This window comes from Chelonia mydas, chromosome 10, assembly GCF_015237465.2.
Source record: "Chelonia mydas isolate rCheMyd1 chromosome 10, rCheMyd1.pri.v2, whole genome shotgun sequence".
NCBI lineage: Eukaryota > Metazoa > Chordata > Testudines > Cheloniidae > Chelonia > Chelonia mydas.
Genome location: NC_051250.2, coordinates 11,073,002 through 11,092,853, shown reverse-complemented (window position 1 = coordinate 11,092,853; position 19,852 = coordinate 11,073,002). Strand labels below are relative to the sequence as shown.

General features: G+C 40.2%; 1 protein-coding gene across 1 annotated transcript in view; it reads right to left on the bottom strand.

The window, feature by feature from the left end:
• Positions 1–19,852, bottom strand: part of GNA12 (G protein subunit alpha 12) — a 77,769-nt gene that overhangs the window by 9,606 nt on the left and 48,311 nt on the right. The window contains exon 3 of the mRNA XM_037910658.2: positions 912–962. Within this exon, the coding sequence (XP_037766586.1) occupies positions 912–962 (51 nt within the window). The remainder of the gene's footprint in view (positions 1–911; positions 963–19,852) is intronic.

Here is a 19,852-nt window from a genome sequence, read left to right as displayed (position 1 = left end):
TGAAAGATGGAGGACTGTGATGGAGCACGTGAAAGTTTATGTATAACTCCAGTACTTTCCTTCAAAGTTTCACCCCTTCTGCATATTAAAATTCAATTCTTCCTTTCCAGGTTGGAAACTACTTTACTATTAGGATATTCTTGCCCATGAAACTATTGATTTGTGTTAATGAATGCAAGTCTCCATAATGTCAGTGAAATTATCTTTTAAACCTGTTTAAGAAGCTTGATACATTTACAATAATAATTAATAATAATAAATAATAAATAATAATAATATCTTGCAGGTTGTAGTGACAGCATCCTTCCACAGTAGGTATGTGCTGACCTCTATCACAAGTTTAATTCTGTTGTAAGTACTGGCCAGTCTCACTGACACCTATGGGAACAACAGTGAAATGGATGAAATTCTTGTGTCTTTCTCTATGCTCAGGAAGATGAGCAGCAGTACATCCCGTCTCACCTTTTCTCCCCATTAGACCTTTTGCAAGAACCCAAGCTATTTTCCCCATTACTGTGGCCCTTACAGGTGGTGGTAGCTCAATGGGCAATTTCTTGTAAAATTCACACTGCTGCTCAGGGCAATTGTGAGCAATTGATCAGCATAGGAAGTGGATGTGGTCCAAAGATGGTGAGAGAGGAGACAGAAGAGGAAGATGTAGATTTTTGTTTTTGTTCATGTAACTTTTCATTGTATTCCTGTTTACTTGTCAATACAAAGGCTTAGTAAAATGTCCAAACATATATCAAGCTGCATAGGCCAAAGTTTAACACATTCCAGGGGAGTGCTGTTTTCTTGATTAAAATATTTGGAACTTATGCTTACTAGTATTAAACCAGGGATATTAAAGCATCTGCAAGAATGCACTTCCTAACTTCAACCCCTGTGGACTATAAATAGTTACATCTCACCAGCTGGCCAATCCGATCCAGGTTATCCAGGAAGTATTTCACCGATTCACCCTGTTGAAAAGGAAAGAAATGCTTCTTAAATCTTGTTTCTAGGCTAGCAAATCAAGCAGTTTATTGAATGAAAGCCTTTTTTGCCCATTTGCTTTTCCACATACACTGAAGTTTAAACACACATACACAGAAAATTGATGTCTGGACTGGATCCCGATGTGCTGAGAGGCTGTAATGAGAACAGTATTGTATAATTTACTTTGAAACAAACTGTTGGTAAGAATATTGGAGCAGCTTTAACATAACCATAAGACAGTACAGCACTTCCTGTGGAATGCCTGTAAAAAAAGAGACCAATGCACATTACTTAAAAAGCAATAAAGAATGTTTACAGCAATAGGTTTGTACAATAAGTGCTCAAAATTCATACACTGAACATGAGCTGCTGCTAGAGCCAGCTCATGCTCTCTCAATGCACTGGGTCGTCTTTTGTATGTAGAATACAGATTAAATATCACTGGGTAACAGTACAGTGGACTACATTTACTGGAAACCATTGCATTTTTGTCTTAAAACTCATGGCAGAGAACAGAAACACATGCTACACATCAAAAATTGCCAAATGAAGTAGCAATAGGTTTAAGCAACCTGGGACGTGTCTGGCTTAAATGTTCACTAAGGAGACAAGCTTGGCGGAAAAATATAGGTTTTTTTTATTATTAATTAATTTCCTTCAAAATATGGTCCCTCCTGAAGGATACACTGGTTTTCAAAAATCTAACCAGGTTGTTTTTAAAACTGAAGTGTCTTTTTCTAAAACTATATCAGACTATTGTTGAATTGGGTATGTAACATTAAGCCTCAAGGGTTATTTATATGTATCTTTTAAAAATGCATTTCTTTGCAAGGACCTCCAATAAATCATTTAAAATAAGTCAAATCAAAGGTCATTTAAAGCTGACACACACGCAGAAATATATTTATACTCCTTTAAGAAGTGACTTTTTCCATTTAGAAGGAAGCTTCAATTTTGCCCCAAAGGGAAACAGGAATCTTCTTCCTCAAACCCATCTGTCCTGGAGTACTCCACATCCTAGACTGAGAATCTAAATTAGCATCCACTCCTCCTTGCATCACTAGTCACCATCCTTGCACCTATAAAGTTGTCTGAAGTTTCCCTTCAAAGCCTATCCATTGCACTCCTGGGGAGCAAAATGTATGCACTAGAGAGTGCTACCAGTAGACTGAACCAAGATTAAGATTGGTAGTTTGTGCTCACCAAATAGTTACATTCAGGATCATATTTATAACTAGGAGTATAACCTATTATCTCCCACAAGAAAGAGCTACCTACTTATTTTTGTATGATCCCCATCACCATAGTGTGTGAGGTGAGAACCAAATTCCTTTCCAGAACAAATTAAAAAGGGTACCATGTTTGGAAGAGTCCCATGGAAGACTGGAGCACTCAATACTAGTTTACTACAACTCAGCAAAAGCTTTCAGACTAAGAGCCCCAAGGAGCCCTTCAATGCCAACTGGCAGAGGGCCCACCATACTATAACTCTATCACACATTCCCCCAACACACGGTCATTGTAATATCTATCTAAAAAGTGTCATGTAAGGTATCATATAACAACTGGTGACACATGAGGTCCTGAAAATCATTTTGTGATGTATATACAGGTTGTGCACAAAGAGGTGTGTGTGTTGGAAATACGTTCTTAAAATGTGTTTGGGAGGCAGTGCATAAGCCCAGCCTGCCCAGAACAAAGGAATGTGTATTTAGCTGTCTGACCATCTTGATTACTGGCAGAGGACAATGAAAGTATATTTATATAAACGATAAACAAAGCTATCAAGCAGCAGTTTAGTGAGCACACCAGGGGGCAGAGTCTGCACCCCAGGAATTCTTCCTGGCTCTTGGGGACAGACAGAGTGGATTTTACGTAATATAAGGGGAGCAAAGAGACTTTAGTAATCCATCACTTGAGGGACAAAGGGAAAAGCACCCTTTGATTCTGTGTAGGTGGAACCCTGGGCTTGGAGATGCTGCTAACTTGGTGTAAGGAAACTGCTTATGTAAAGATTACAATGTGCTAAGATTAGACACTAGAAAGCGGGATTTATTTTGTTTTGTCTGTAACCATACCTGCGCCTCTCTCTCATTTAGCATCACGAATATCCGGTCTTTGTTAATAAACTTATTCTTGTTTTATTACAAAACCATCTCAGTGCCGTATATTGGAAGTCAAGCATGAGTCTTCAGCTATTCTAACAGGATGATGTGTGCTCTGTCTCTTTGGAGACAGCAAACCTAACCATTTTTGAGTGTCCAGTGAGGGGGACTGAACACTGCAGGGAGATCCCGATGTACTCGAGAACTGGAATTCATTGATTTGTTACCTCTACAAGCCCGCTACTAGTGGCCCCCCTCCGACTTGGGTCAGACCAACAAAGATGAAGAACATGCTAAGAACCAAGAATATACCAACATGTCATCTGAAGGCTCAAGTGGCGTATCTACATCCGAACAGCCAAACACACAAATACAGCTACCTACTGAAGAAACAGGTCTCCAAAACCTAAAGGCAGTTCCTGATGTTTGCTGGTCAAACTTTTCCCATTTATTTAAGTTAGAAAAGATGACAACTGGTGCACCTCTTGCAAAAAAAAGCTTACAAAGAAGGAAAGCTTCTCACTGCTTCAGTTGGTACAACTAGAGGAGCTTGGTTTGCCAGACTGATCAGCAAAGCCAGTGCTGACAAACTATGTGAAAAGGCTGCAAAACACCAAGCCTCTGGACTTCAGCGATATGCAGCAAGCCTTATAAGCCAGTCACTGTCAAAGCCAATTTTAGAAGTACTTAATGAGGCTGTTAAGAATGCTAGACTCAACATAGTTTATGCGAACAAACATGACTGTTGCATCATACTTTCACTTAAGCAAGAGATACCTCACACTACAGACAGGAGGCCAAAGTTAAGTGCATTGTCACTGGTTAACCCTGAAGTTGGACACTGGTTCCGAACAAGACCAGCAAATGCTCAATATCTTTCTGCAAGAAACTCAACTACTGGTTAGAAGCATGCGGTGCAACAGCGAAAGACAGCAGTTGAAAAAGTGAAGAACTCTCACCACATTCAAAAAATCTGCATACATGGCTAATGAATACCCTGATGCAAATGGGCATCAAGTATTAAGTCACTGCATACGTTATCTTGATGTCAGTGGTAGGCCAGGAGATGCATTTCTACATGTTCAGGTTACAGCAGACACATCTGTGTCAACCCACATCTTAGAATTAAATGCTTGTAAACTGGACCCCAAGCAGATGGCACAAGCATTTGATGGAGCTTCAAACTTCTCTGGAAGACATGGTGGGATACAAGCTTTGCTCAGAGGAAAGTGTAACCCTAATCTCTCCTACACACACTGCAGAGGCCATCTTAACTTCAGTACCTGGAAAGATAATGGAGCAAATAATTAAGCAATCAATTTGCAAACACCTAGAAGATAATAAGGTGATAAGTAACGTCAACATGGATTTGCCAAGAACAAATCGCATCAACCAACCTAATAGCTTTCTTTGCCAGGGTAACAAGCCTTGTGGGTAGCAGGGGGAGGCGATAGAGGTGGAATATTTTGACTTTAGTAAGGCTTTTGATACTGTCTCGCATGATCTTCTCATAAACCAACTAGAGAAATACAACCTAAAGGGAGCTACTATAAGGGGAGTAAATAACTAGTTGGAAAACCATTCCCAGACAGTAGTTATCAGTGGTTCACAGTCAAGCTGGAAGGGCATATTGAGTGGGTACTGAAGGGCTTCATCCTGCATCTGGTTCTGTTCATTATCTTCATCAATGATTTAGATAATGGTATAGAGAGTACACTTATAAAGTTTAATGGACAATATCAAGCTGAGAGGGGTTGAAAGTGCTTTGGAGTATAGGATTAAAATTCAAAAGGGTCTGGACAAACTAGAGAATTAGTCTGAAGTAAACAGGATTAAATTCAATAAGGACAAATGCAAAGTACTCCATTTAGGAAGGAACAATCAGTTGCATTCATACAAAATGAGAAATAACTACCTAGGAAGTAGTACTGCGGAAAGGTATCTGGGGGGTCATAAATATAAAGGGAAGGCTAACCACCTTTAAATCCCTCCTGGCCAGAGGAAAAAACCCTTTCACCTGTAAAGGGTTAAGAAGCTAAAGATAACCTCGCTGGCACCTGACCAAAATGACCAATGAGGAGACAAGATACTTTTAAAGCTGGAGGGGGGGGCGGGAAAGAGAACAAAGGGTTCTTTCTGTCTGGTGGTTTTTGTTTTTTTTTTTTGCCAGGAACAGGAAAGGAATGGAGTCTTAGAACTTAGTAAGTAATCCAGCTAGATGTGCGTTATTTTCTCAGCCATTTAAACAAAACAGAATCTAAGTTGTGCTGAATGGAATGTATATTCCTGTTTTTGTGTCTTTGCGTAACTTAAGGTTTTGCCTAGAGGGATTCTCGATGTTTTGAATCTGATTACCCTGTAAGGTATTTACCATCCTGATTTTACAGAGGTGATTCTTTTACTTTTTCTTCAATTAAAATTCTTCTTTTAAGAACCTGAGTGATTTTTCATTGTTCTTAAGATCCAAGGGTTTGGGTCTGTGTTCACCTATGCAAATTGGTGAGGATTTTTATCAAGCCTTCCCCAGGAAAGGGGGTGTAGGGTTTGGGAGAATTTTTGGGGGGAAAGACGTTTCCAAGCGGGCTCTTTCCCTGTTATATATTTGTTAGACACTTGGTGGTGGCAGCAATAAAGTCCAAGGGCAAAAGGTAAAGTAGTTTGTACCTTGGAGAAGTTTTAACCTAAGCTGGTAAAAATAAGCTTAGGGGGTTTTTCATGCAGGTCCCCACATCTGTACCCTAGAGTTCAGAGTGGGGAAGGAACCTTGACAGGGGGTCACAGTGGATCACAAGCTAAATATGAGTCAATGTAACACTGTTGCAAAAAAGCAAACATTCTGGGATGTATTAACAGGAGTGTTGTAAACAAGATATAAGAAGTAATTCTCCTGCCGTACTCTGCACTGATACGGCCTCAACTGGAGTAGTGTGTCCAGTTCTGGACACATTTCAGAAAAAAATGCGGACACACTGCAGTAAGTCCAGAGAAGAGCAACAAAAATGACTAGACGTCTAGAAAACATGACCAATGAGGAAAGATGGAGAAAAGATTGGGTTTGTTTAGTCTGGGGAAGAGAGGACGGAGGGAACATAACAGTTTTCAAATACACAAAAAGTTGTTACAAAGAGGAGAGAGAAAAATTGTTCTTGTTAACCTCTGAGCATAGGACAAGAAGCAATGGGCTTAAAATGCAGCAAACACAGTTCAGGTCGGACATTAGAAAAAACTTCCTAACTGTTAGGTTAGTTAAGCACTGGATAAATTGCCAAGGGAGGTTGTGGAATCTCTGTCATTGGGAAGTTTTTAAGAGAAGGTTAGACAATCACCTGTCAGGGATGGTCTAGAAGGTAATACTTAGTCCTGCCTTGAGTCCCGGGGACTGGACTAGAGATCTCTCAAGGTCTCTTCCACTCCTACAATTCTATGATCTACTCAACTAGCAGTAGTACAAGTTGCAGAATCTTCAAAAGCCATTTTAAAAGCCATTTAATGTCTTTGTTATCTTTTCAACAAGAGTCCAAAAGGACTGGACAAAACAGAAGATGCTCTGGGACTGACGTGCATATTAGTCCAACCTGGGAAAACCCACTGGCTTTCTCATGAGTGATCCTTGGCTGTTGTCTTAAAATTACTGGAACCAGTATTACTGGTTTTGGAAAGTATCTACCAAGACTCGGCGGATCTAAGTAGCGAGGCTGGTGGACTACTTTTGCTGCCACATTTAGAGAAGACAATCGCCATTCTCTCTCTTGTAATTCTACTGTTGAAACCACTTGGGTCATTAAACAATTCCATCCAGGCATCTGCTCCAACATTAATAGATCTTCGTCCAGCAACAGAAGCTACATCTGGATCAATCAGAGATATCCACTGAAAATGTACTGTAAGGAGGCAAAGACTGTAGTCCAGAAGTTGGCTAATGAAGACTCTTATATTGAATCTTTAAGTGAAGACTACAAGAAATGTTTGTTAAGCCAGCTGGAGAAAGACACAGACTTGATTTTTCAAATTTACAACAGTGACTTCTGGATTCTACTCAGCTTCTATGTAGCTTTTACAGATGCCTGTCTTATAAAACACCGACAGCTGAGTGAAGTGAGGCACTACCAGCAATGGGGCTGCCATGGGATCAGGACAAAATAGAGAATTTGAACACAAAGTGGAATGTCATATGACGAATGAACAAAGATCTGACTTCAACTTTTTTTTTTTTTTTTTTGGAAACACCGCTAGTGGCTTGATCTGATCTTTGTGCTACGTGTCCTGGGATAAAAGTAGGAATTCATCTCTTGCTACTCCCAAGTGAGCGTTTGTTTTTGTCATTGAATAGAAAGAATTTTGTGTTCCAAAAGAAGCCACCTTCTGCCTGATCTTGTGAATGAACTAATGAGCATATCAATTCAAGGACTGAAACTACCGAACATGTGAGAAGCCACCAAAGATTAACGCACTGCATTCAACAAGTTCATTAACAGAGTTGTGCAAAATTACAAGAAGAAACCAAGAAGGATGCAGATGTAGTGCTTCATAGAAGGCTTGAATAGCCAACTTTAATTTGTGTGATGATTTTAAAACAGTTAAATCTAATAAAATGGTTCTGAAACAGTTTTCAGTTTTTACTATGGTGCCATACAGCCCACCTTAGCCCTCACAGTCTCATCCCTCACCCTTCATCCCCCTGTAAATTCAAACACTTCCCCTAATTTCAATTCTTGGGGAAAGTAATGTCTGCAAGGGAAAGTTTAGACTGGCAGAGTCTTGAAGAATTTGCTGGCAAGGCAGACAGGCTGATGTGTCAGGAAGCTGACACACAGCTTAGCAAGAGAGCTTTGCTGCTGCTAAGGCAGAGGAGTAATACAGTGGCTCAGAATTCTGGGCATCATGAGCAGGATGTCACTCTAATGAATGGAGACAACGGAGCTCTGACTCGTCATTTTCCATCTTCAAGTAAAATGGGAAGAGTTTGTTTCATAAGGGATCCAGCACCTGCACACTAAAATGCAAATAGTCACTACTTGTAAGTGATTCTGAAGGATTTATAGATAGATGGTAGGAAGAAATTACTTTTTTCCAGGACACATTTTCTAAACAATTGCTAAAATAAGAGCTTCTTCCTTGCAGTCATGAATTTTCAGAAGATGAGTGTAATATCCTGCATTTTCTGGCACTCTTTTAAAAAGACTGTCTTGTCAAGGCAGCATGGGTTTGTGCAGAAGAAATCTCACAAACTCCAAAAATAAAACTTCCTGTACAGCATTAGTCACATGGGGGAGTGGTTGGAGGGCCCCCCCCCAAGAGGGAAAGGTCACGGAACTAAAAGTGTATCTTTCACTATATCCCTTGTCCTTAACAATGTCTCTAGATGTGGCACAGACTGAAAGTGGGCTGTATCTGACAACTTGTTCTTTTCTTCAATTACTTTGTACGCACATCCTCCCACGCTCAGAACAGGAAACAGCTGTGTGCATGTAAACTGCTGGAATACATAAGTAAGTTTACCTGATTTATTGCTTGTGCCTCCCCATATCCCCAACCTTACACTGATTATTTTGTTACATATATGCTACAGTTTTAAAGTCAAAACAAGACTGAAGAATAGGGCAACATATTTAACAAAGCTTTCATTAGTGATTTAGTGGAAACAGAATAATCTTTAGCCTATTTTTTTTCCCCAGAGCTTTTCTAAAGCCCTATAATTAAGGAACACAATCACTTTTTAAGGGGGTTCCAATCAATGATTTTAAGCAAAATATTCTCTATGATAAATCCCAATAAGGAGCATGACTACACCAGCGGGTTGAAGCCCATGCTAAGAGCATACAAAGAAATGGACAAATCTAAAGAGTTCTGAATATTCTCTCCTACAAAGGAATGGAAAGAAACTAAGTACTTAACACAAACTACATGACCTCCACATGGTTTCAAGGTAAGAACACCTCATTGCATTTAAAATGCCCACAAAAAGCTGAGGAAGGAGACAGTTTCTACCAGAATAACTTGTCTCATCAGTTTGCCAACAAAATATTTTTTTTAAAAAAAAAGTGTTTTCTGCATAACACATAACAGGACCCAAATATAAATCTGAACTAACCCCATCAGTTTAACACACTGACAATGTAAAGTTACTACAACATAAAAATGGAGGCCAACAAATGGTCCAGTGTTTAGGGCACTAGCCTCGCATGCAGGAGCCTGGGTACAATTCCCTGTTTTATCAAATTTCCTGTGTAATAGGAAGTCACTGTGTGATAGGAAGTCAGCATGTCACCGAGTCTGTACCTAATCTGTAAAATGGGGACAATAGCACTCCCCTACGTCACAGGAGTGTCGTGAGAATAAATGCACTAACATTTTGATGTATTCAGATACTGTGGTAATTGAGGCCATAAAAATACCTGAGATAGAAAACTCAAAGCTATACATAACAGGTGCCAAAATTACAAAGTAGCTTTTAAGTCAAACAGCATCTATTGTACCAAATTATCTGCTCACCTTATCTTGGAATTAAACTTCTTCCCCTACAGCTATTAGCAGCAATGAAATTTAAAATACGAACAGGAAGAAGTGTTCCAAATCATTTCATCATGTATGTCAGTCTCAACTCCTATCAGGAAGAGCTATCCACTTCAGGAACGAAGTCTCTTCCAACAACACCTCAATCCTGGGTTCTCTCTAGAGATACTAATACAACATAAAGTGTTTGGATATGAAAGAAGGCAAGCAAGGTCTCTGAAGATATGTTGTGTGCAAAACAAAAAAGATCCAAAGCTATATACCGTTAGATATGTTTGGCTGTTCTACTGACTGCATTGTTGGTCTACCTGGTGTGTAACAGATTCTAACACATTACCACAGTCCAACCTCCACATATTCTTGACTTTGCATACAGTTTAAGAAGCTAACAATGGACTTCAGCTCTTTACAGAATTAAGGCTATGCTGGATGACAGCTCTAAACCATCAATCTAGCCATTTTCTCAAATTCCATTTCACTGAGTTATAATATGCAACTTCAGAAAAAGCATGTATGGCACAGCCTCATTGAGTAATTGCTATGAAAAAAGCCAGAGAAGATGAATAGTTGGAGGAAAGAGGGTGAGAGAGGAGTGTTGCAATAAAGAATATGCTCTGTACAATTTTCTTGACTCCAAGAAAAATCCCACAAACCAGGGGAAGGACAGTAACGATTAGATTAAAAAGTGAGACCAGGCTAAGACAATTTACACGAAAGGTTGCAACCTTCAGGGGTCACTTAAAAAAAAAAAGTAACTGCCTAAACATTCTAGAGCAGTGGCTCTCAACCTTTCCAGACTACTGTATCCCTTTCAGAGGGGGTCTAGTACCAGGTGACCCGATCACCTAACCCTGTAGTGTCAAAACAACAACCCCTGTATCTTCCAAGTCTTATTGTTGTTCCTAATGGCTCATTGAGGCTGATTGGGAGACACCCACCAGACAGTAGGCAAAGACACACAGTTGTAATTGTTACATAGTCAATATTCCTAACATCAGATACAGAAGTGATACATGAATACAAATTGGATAAACACATTCAGAAGATCATAACCTTTCCAAGGATACCTCACGACCCATCTTGCATAACACACATCTTAGTTATGCCATATTGATAACAATATTTCTATGAAGAATATGGGGTGCAGTGTCACCATAATTATAAAATAAATCAATTGGAATATAAATATTGTATTTACATTTCAGTGCATAGTATATAGAGCAGTATAAACAAGTCACTGTCTGTATGAAATTTTAGTTTGTACTGACTTCGCTAGTGCTTTTTATGTAGTCTGTTGTAAAACAAGGCAAATATCTAGATGAGCTGATGTACCCCCCGGAAGACCTCTACGTATGTGTACCCCTGGCTGAGAACCACTGTTCTAGAGTTCCTAATATTTGGGTTAATGAAACATTCTGAAACAATTGCATATGACAAAACAGACATGGAAATCATTAGCTTCCATTCTACTCAAGGTTTTACCTAACTGATACCATGGTATTGAACACCTTCAACAACTAATTTTGGAAGAAAAAAAAAATCATTCTCCCTTTGCTTAACATTCTAGTTATGGGATCAAAATAGTTTCCCCTGAAAACAGATGAGGCCATACACGAAGGTTTTCCTGCACCGTTTCAGTAACACCAACTGTATGTAAGGAAAAAGTAATCACACCTTTCTGACTCTTCAGTTAAAAAAGGTGAAACCTCTTCAATGTGTTTTTAACTTCTGAAATATTCCATTACTGATTTAGAATTAAGATCTTAGCATCATTCACAGTGAATATTTAAATGCTGAATTTGTTTGTTCTACTTTAGCTGGCACTGTAATTGTGGCTTATGATAGTAACAGCTAGTATCCTCAGTGAATTAAAGTGTAACGTTAATGGGAATATAGTTTTATAGCAAACCCCCCCATGCTCCTTTTTCCACTAACACATTTTGCATAAATCTGTGTTGCTCAAAAGCTTGTCTCTTTCACCGACAGAAGTTGGTCCAATAAAAGAGATTATCTCACCCACCTTCTCACGTGAACACCACCACCACAAACATTTAGCTTTAGGCAGTTATGTTAATGCTTGTGCAGCTCAAGATTCTTTATTACAATGCTGCTACATATCAGATAATCCTGATGAAGCAAAATATGGAGTTAAGTCAAACTGTTCAAGTCCTGCCCCTGACTCCATTTCATTTACTAAAAATAAAAATAAAAATCACAACTCAGTTTTTACTTGTTTTGCATTACTAGGCAACTCTTGGTTAATGCTGAAGTGTTGAACATAATGGCTTCTTAGACTAAGTCTTCCTTAACTCCTACTTTACCACATGAGAGTTATCACAAACACTTGGATGACTCATTCCAGCCCTGCAAATTTCTTCTCCCTTTGCAATGCATATCCTCTAACAGCTTTGCCAACTGGAACCAAGTGAAGGAATAGGAGATGCTGTTCCCATTGTTCAGCAGCACGATGAGTCACTGCACATCTGGGAAATGCAGAAATGCAAAGAGCAGGCCTGAAATGAGCCACAAGTCCCACTGTGCAGCAACACGTCAGGTTTTACAGTTTGCTCTTTACAGATTTTGTGAAAAGTAAGTTTGCAGTTCCAGAAAACACCACAATTAACTTAAAGGGTGATCTGCAGAAGAAAGGAAGATGGGCCCAAGTGGACAAGCCTTTCTACTCCTTTATGATGTAATCAAGCAGTCCGGAAATGTCCCTCTCCATCCCCACAGAAGTTTTTAAATTTTAACACTAAAAATTCCAGGCCAGACAAGACCTGAAGACTCTATGGTAACTGGACAAGTGAAATTACATCACAAGACACTGAAAGCTGAAGAATTCAGAGGGAAAAGTTTAAAAGTAAATTTAAACAGTCATTTCCTATTTTGTGAACACCTATTTAAAACCACTGCCAAACAAACACCCCTCCCTGAAAGAATATTCCAGCAAAACCATAACACTAGATTTGATATCACTGATAGTTCTAGAGTAGGAGGCAAGCAGAAAAAAAGTTGGCAAGACATCCCACAAACTTTTCAGGCCTTCTATATACAACAAACATACAACCCATTTTAAAAAGATCCTTTGCAGGTCACCTTTAACAGTCCCATAAAAGCTTCATACTAAAAAGATTTACTAGACGAGAAAGATAAAAAGCATTAACTTACCACTTGAAGCCTTGGCCAGAAATTCAAAGTAATGCTGGGTTGCTTAGATCAATTATAATGAAATATCAGAATTGTCTACACCATCTAAAAATATAGGCTAATATCTACAGCTACTTTTGAAAGACAAAGTCCTACTGAACTCTGCTCTGAACCAAGAGGACTCAAAATGGGACCCTCTGTTCTATATTTTCTGTTTTCCTTTGCTTGTCCCAATGCCCCTTTCACACAAAATTAATTTAGCCCTTCCTGATCATTCTGTCTCTGTGAAGCCTAGCTGCTAAATTTAGATGGGACAATTTAAGGTAGATCAGTCAGTCTTTGCCTGGCTCAGATAAAAAATTAAGCCAGAGACATACTTTAAGGAAGATTATAACAGTGACAGACTCCCTCAAATCATAGCAAAATATTCTCTTCATCATCAATTCTTCCTTGAGACAGGTTGGATGACAGGGAGAGTCACACTCCTAGACTTCAGCAAACACTTAAAAGCTCAAGGTGGACTAGCTTTTCAGTGTTTGCTGAAGTGATCAGAATATAATAGTGATGTTTATATCACACCTTCCATTCAAAGGGAACCTACGTTTTGTGAGGTATTAAGGAGCAAAGAAGGACAGAGTCAGCTATCACAGCCAGCACAAATGATGAAAACTAGCACACCTCAAAAACAAGTCTGAGATTCAGCCTCCAAGAAGTGCATAGATTTCTATCGTACGTGTACCAGACTTTCTATTTGGCTGACATGAAGGTGGAAAGAAGCTGCTCCACTAGACCATTCGTCCTAGCCTTCCTGGGATAACCAATTACAAGCTGCACAATATGCAAGGGCCCAACTTCGGGGAAAGGTGCCATTTGTGTACTGTTTAAGTTTGTTTAAAGAAATTTGCTGAGAGAAAAACAGGTATACATAAAAAAGCAGGTAACATGAAATGCTAGTATTTCAGAGGTATGAGTATTGCGAAGTCCATTCCACCATAATTCCCAGCAGTCTAACTGCTGAAGCTATGAAGTTGGAGGTTATAAATGAGATGTGTTACAGAAGCAGGTATCCAAGCTGGCCCACTCACTACACGACAGTGGAAACATGGGTTGGTAAACAACCATGCGTATGTCTACACAGCAATGTAAGCCTAAGGTTAGTGGGACTTGAGTCAGCTGACCTGTGTCAGGGAACCCTGGGCTTGAGCATCTAAACTGCATTTTAACCCTAGGTTAAGGATTTTCTTTCCCATGCTCGAACTCAGGGCTCGTGTGTCTACACAGCAGTGGACAGACCTGTCAAAGTAACCCTACCCCAGAGTGCCTGGCATGCCCCTCCCCCACATCAACACTCAGCCCAGTGGTGGGCAACCTGTGGCCCGTCAGGGTAATCCGCTGGTGGGCCAGACAGTTTGATTACATTTGCACGGCCACCCGCAGCTCCCAGTGGCTGCAGTTCGCTGTTCCTGGCCAATGGGAGCTGCAGGAAGCGGCGTGGGCCAGTGGACTACCCTGATGGGCCACAGGTTGCCCACTACTGCTCTAGCCCTACAAGTGTGCTGCCCACCCTATTTCCTAACAGTGAAGGCATGCCCATAAGGAGCACGAATACATAAACTGCATAATTAGCTTCTTTGGGGGCTGTAGTTTGTGAAAGCTTTATACTGAATTACCATCTAATCTGAGAACTGGGCTGTGCACGTATAGGCCGAGTTACATTGGCAAGAAAATGCTCATGTGCACCTGTTCTGAGGTTAATTAGGACAGCAGTCTCCAGGGCTGTCAAAGTATTACAATTAAACTTTGCAATTCTTAATTTTTAAAATGGGATGGTTCAATGAAAGTGATTTTTCTTATTTGTTTTTATTCATTTTTGGCTGTTTGAGAGGGGGCTGCGTGTTGGGCGTCATCCTCCCCAGGCCATACTAAGCCAGAAGCTTTGCTGCTTCCCCTCACTGCAGGGCAGCCGCTTAGCCCCCGCTCTGCTCTCTGGCCCTTACTCCTGAGCCCTCCCGGGGCTACCTATGCAAGGTGCACCAAAATCTGGCTCTGCTCTTGTGACCAGGAAGCAGCTCTCTTTGCAAAAAGCTTCTTCTAATCAGTCTCCATCAAAAACCCTATAGGCTCTCTGACAGGGTGCTTGCAGACCAATGTTCAGATGGCAATGCGTTAACGCTGAACTGAGCTGCTGCCATTTGCAAAGGGAGGTGCGGCTTCCCTTTGCAATAGACTGCACCACAGATTGTTGGTGTAGAGGACTAAGGAAGTTTCCCCAAGGAACTCTGGGATACATCCTAAAGACTTCCAGGACCCAAGTCAAGCTAGAACTACATACACACAGGAAAACACTAGACCTCAGATCATAGGTCTCCGCTTAATACAGGCTGAGATCCTCCAGCCCTGCATGGTCCTGGGATCCCAGGTTCACACAATTGGGGTGTGGACACAAGGGAGTTAGGCTTGAGCCCAAGCTCAATCCTAGGCTTACACTGCTGTGAAGACATACCCAAAGAGACTAGTGCATACAAACTATGAAGACAGTGCTCGAGTGGGTGGGTCCCTTTAATAGGGAATTGGGACTGACAGCACGACGCTGCTTTTCCTACTTTCCTATTTCAGTGACTGAAAATTAAAGGCTTATGCAACACTGCCTGTAGCTTAGCATCCTGCCACAATAACCCACTTAGGCTCTGAATGCTAACACGCAGCCATGCCTTCAGCCTGTCCTCTTGAACCACCACCCATCTGAGAGGGGAACAATAACCAACCAACAGATGTCAGCAGAAACCCCTCATGAGCAGCAATTGTCAAACTGCTTTCAAATGGATACGTCATATAAACAGCACCAACCAAAGCAGAACATTTACCACTGTATAGTCAGATTGGTAATATGCCTGGGAACTATGAAAAACTTTTTCACATAAAGCAATACTCTAAATATGGTTTGTTTTGAATGAAAATTGATGGAATCTACATTAGCTATCTTCCAAGGGAAGAAGTACAGTGAAGATGTTTATATATGTTAACAGTTAACCCCAAAAGATGCCAAAACTAACTAAACATGCATCTGAAATGTTTAAACCCATTCTGTATCTTATTTCTCTACTTCAGTGCATTCCAACTCCTGTCTGTGCACTGGGATTTACTGGCACCAGTATGCACTCTGCTTTTCAATCAACAAATAATTAGGAGGTGGAAATTAACCATTTCTCCTCATTTAAGCCATACAGCATTATAACTGTATCAGATCTTCCCCAATACCATTTAGATTTCCTCCTTAACTGCCAATTGAGTTATTGGCTCCCATCCACGTCTCCAGTACTTATCCAAGTTGCTACTATCTGCACCCTGCAAATACCAATTACAAAAAAATTCACTACTAGTTTCCAAATCCTTAAAAAAAAAAAAAAAAAAAAAAAAAAAAAAACCCCACCCACACACCACATCCCCTTTCCACTATGAAAGGACTGACAGCGAAGCTATCGAGCTTCAGCACCTGCAGAAATCTTAGAAATTTGCTAGCTTGGTACAAACAGGCTATACAAAATCCTGTTCATGCTAGATAAACACAAGGGCTCTCTGCAGGTGCAGCCATGGCTGCACCTTAGCAGACTTATCCAAGAATTTCATGATATGGTTCAACGTCAGTCACTTTTTAGTTTTGCAGTGTACAGGTTAACTATTGCGGACTTGATGTTTCAGATATTGGCAACAGTGACAAGTTGCAGATAAGACAAGATTGCACATCGACTGTACTGTGGGGGTCAGTGAGTCATACCATGCCCCATAATTAAGGTCTAGAGCCATAAGTGGCCTTGTCAAGAGACTATCCCCACATATATATCACCTCAAATGATTTCATACATTCCACAAAGCTTCTATGAATTGGGGTTTATCCCCCATTTTACAGATGGGTAAACCGAGAATAGTAAATTAGCTTATCTAGGTCACAGTCTAAGAGCCAAGAAAAGAATCTGAAGTCTCATTCCTAGTACCCTGTTTTAACTGCTAAAACACAATTTTTATTTGCACTGGAACCCTTCCTACTAGAACAGCCCTTTTCCCCAGAAGTAAAACTGGGAAGACGTGCCAGTTTTGTGTACTGATGTCTTAACTAATTCAGTCCTACACGGAGGCAAAAGCTGTTAGTTCCGGCACAATACCCAGCTGTGAACAGATTATCAACTCTTTCTTCAAACAAGAATGCAAAAGCAACCTCTTACCAAACAGAGGCTGGAAAGTTGGCATTGCTGCAGTAGCAGAATTAACATGTTTTAGATGTCTTAACTGTGCGTTTACACACATTCACATTTGGGTCTCATATATAAATCTTACCTCAATGACCTGGGTTTTAATGGGAGTTTGATAACTACAACTTTGTCAGTATTGTACTACCAAGCTACTGATATGTTCTCTCAGCCCTCACTGTAGCTTGAAGTTATGGCTGAATATTCAATCAATTTTCATTCTCCGTTTCTAGGGCATGAGAAATTAAATGGTTGAATGTTATAGATCACTGCTAGGTAAATGACATGAAGTAATCTGTTTGGTTTGGTCTCCCAGAGGCCTAATGGAAATCGAGACTGCCCATTAATAAACAGTAATAGATCTTCCTGGGTAAGTATTTACATGTAGGTTTTTGGACCTACATCCAAAAAGCTTCTCCTAAAAAAAACTCCACTGTAAAAAAAATGGATCCTCTTGCAGACACTCAAGACTATCTAAAGAAAGCACTTTCTGAACAATTAAGTATTTCAAAATGCTGGTCAAAAGCTTTCAGTGAAGAGGCTACACTTCAGGAGATCTTAGCTGCTCCTATCCTAAATCTCCAAGGAGACTGAGCACCCCTAAGATCACATACTGTAATGTAGTTACCAGCACTGCTATTTAAGCAAGCAAGTTAGATTTGAACTGGATCTTTTCACTAAAAGTTAACAGCAGGAGCAAGTATTGGCGCGAACTGGCCGGTCGCCACAGCCGTGGATGGCCAGGTGTCCTACTATAAAAGCTCCTTTTCAGTAGGTGCAGGGCTTATGACTAAGCACACAACCCAGTCCATCTGTCGCACAGATATGCAGATCACTGAGTGTGCCTTAAAATAAAGTGCTGCCGCCTCCACACACTAAGCCTTCTTCTTGCCAGGAGCAAACACCAACAAAATAGCTTTGCCGCGACTGCAGCTGCCACTGTCCACAAGCAGGAAATTGAAGAGATGTGTTTTATTTACAACTAAGAGGGGTGGGGATCTTGGTAGCTTCACAGAGTTTAACAAGCCATTTACATTAAGAATTTGGCATATGTAGCTGTCTTTAGGCCATGCAAATGTCAGAGTACAGGGAAAAGCTGTTCTAGTACTATTTTGTATAGTCTTTCTGCAACATGACGTACACAACTTGTGGGAATCCTTTAGATTTAACCATCTAAAAACAAAACAATTCTCTCACCAAGTCATTAGTTCAGCTTCAGCCAAATAACCAAAAATTGTTATCACCCAATGCTTTCCATGAAATGGGTTAATGGCATCAGCCTGCAGGCAGGGGTCCAAATTGGCTTTTTGGAAGTCAGACACAAAGGAGGAGCATGGACACTCAACAACCCCACGAAAACCTGAGCTGTTTCCCCTGCTGCCCTTCAGCCATGCCTAGAGTGAGGTCTGCAAAGCCATTTCCTTTGAGGTGCCTGTTCTGAGTTCACTAGGTGAATTCATTCAAGGGGGTCAAGTCAACACATCTTTCCCTACTAAGTAACCTCAAAAAACCTAGATGAATGTTTAGGACAGGGTGGCCATTAGTTTAGAGGAGGAAACTTCATACCAGATGAACAATCTTAATATCCTGTACCCTACTTTAGGTGTGTGAATCCAAAGAATGGTAGACTCCCACCATTTTCTTAAAAATACACCTTCTGCATGTATACAAAAGTAGAATCAGATTTTTACCAGCTGACTCAAAGATTAGAAAAAAATTAAGTGGCTCATAAGTAGCTATAAATGAAAGCAGTAAAATGAGGTTAGAATGCTGTGCTGCTTTATGTTAATCATTAATTATCCTCCTCAAGCCATACAAAGAAAAATCCCCTGATGAATATTTCTGACAAATATGCTTCATTAGTCTTGAACTTGTGTGTACACAAGCTGTAACAGATTTAAGCAAACCAGTTACTGGAACAAGATAAACAGATATAATTGGTTTTAAACAGATAAGAATGTGTCCACACAAGAACTAGTTATAACTGTGTATTTATAACATAACTGTTTAGAGTGGGCCTTACTTGGTCCACAAGACTGCTCTCTTGAAGGGTCAACTTGAATGTTTTTAATTCATGATTCTAGGATTCTAAAAGGTACTAATTCTGATAAGAGTTCCCACTGAACTGTGTATCTTGATGCATTTTCTTTAATTCCCTTTTAGAAACAAAGGTTTTCTGCTCCACTATTTATGTTTAGAAAGACCTTTATGCAATCCTGAAACCAACATGAGGCCCACCCCTTCTCTGTACATATTCCTGTGTGCTGCCTCTTGAGTTTCAGCACTGCTGCTCCTGGTTAACACTATTGCTCAGATTGGAAGAAAGGTATGTACAATTAACACACAAAAGGCTATCATATGCACAAAGCAAGCCCATATTGGAGAGAAGTTACGTATAGTCTTTATTCTGTTAATTGTAGAGGTTACTTTAAAGAGAAGTACAATATTTTCAAGTTAATCTGTTCCCACCTCCCTTCGTTGCTCACAGCAAACAGAAAATGAAGATGACAGACATCTTGTGAGTATGACAGAAGCACAGGAATTCAGCAACATGTTAATTATTCCACTCCTAAAACGTTTTTTCTGTATTTTGAAATCTCATCCTGCACAGCATTCTGCATACCACCAGATTTACCCCATGCACAAATGGGATTTTTACTCAAGCTTGCAGGTAGCTCATCTGGCTGCTTATTTCCCCACATCCCCAAGCCTTCTGCTGACTTGCAGTTAAGGATTCAAAGAACAGGATTATTTTAAACACAGACAGTTTCGGGTATGAGGAGATTACATACCCAGTGTGTGTGGGAGAGGTGAAATTGTTTTGGACACACTAACGCCTCATCACTGTATCCAACATCAGCAGTG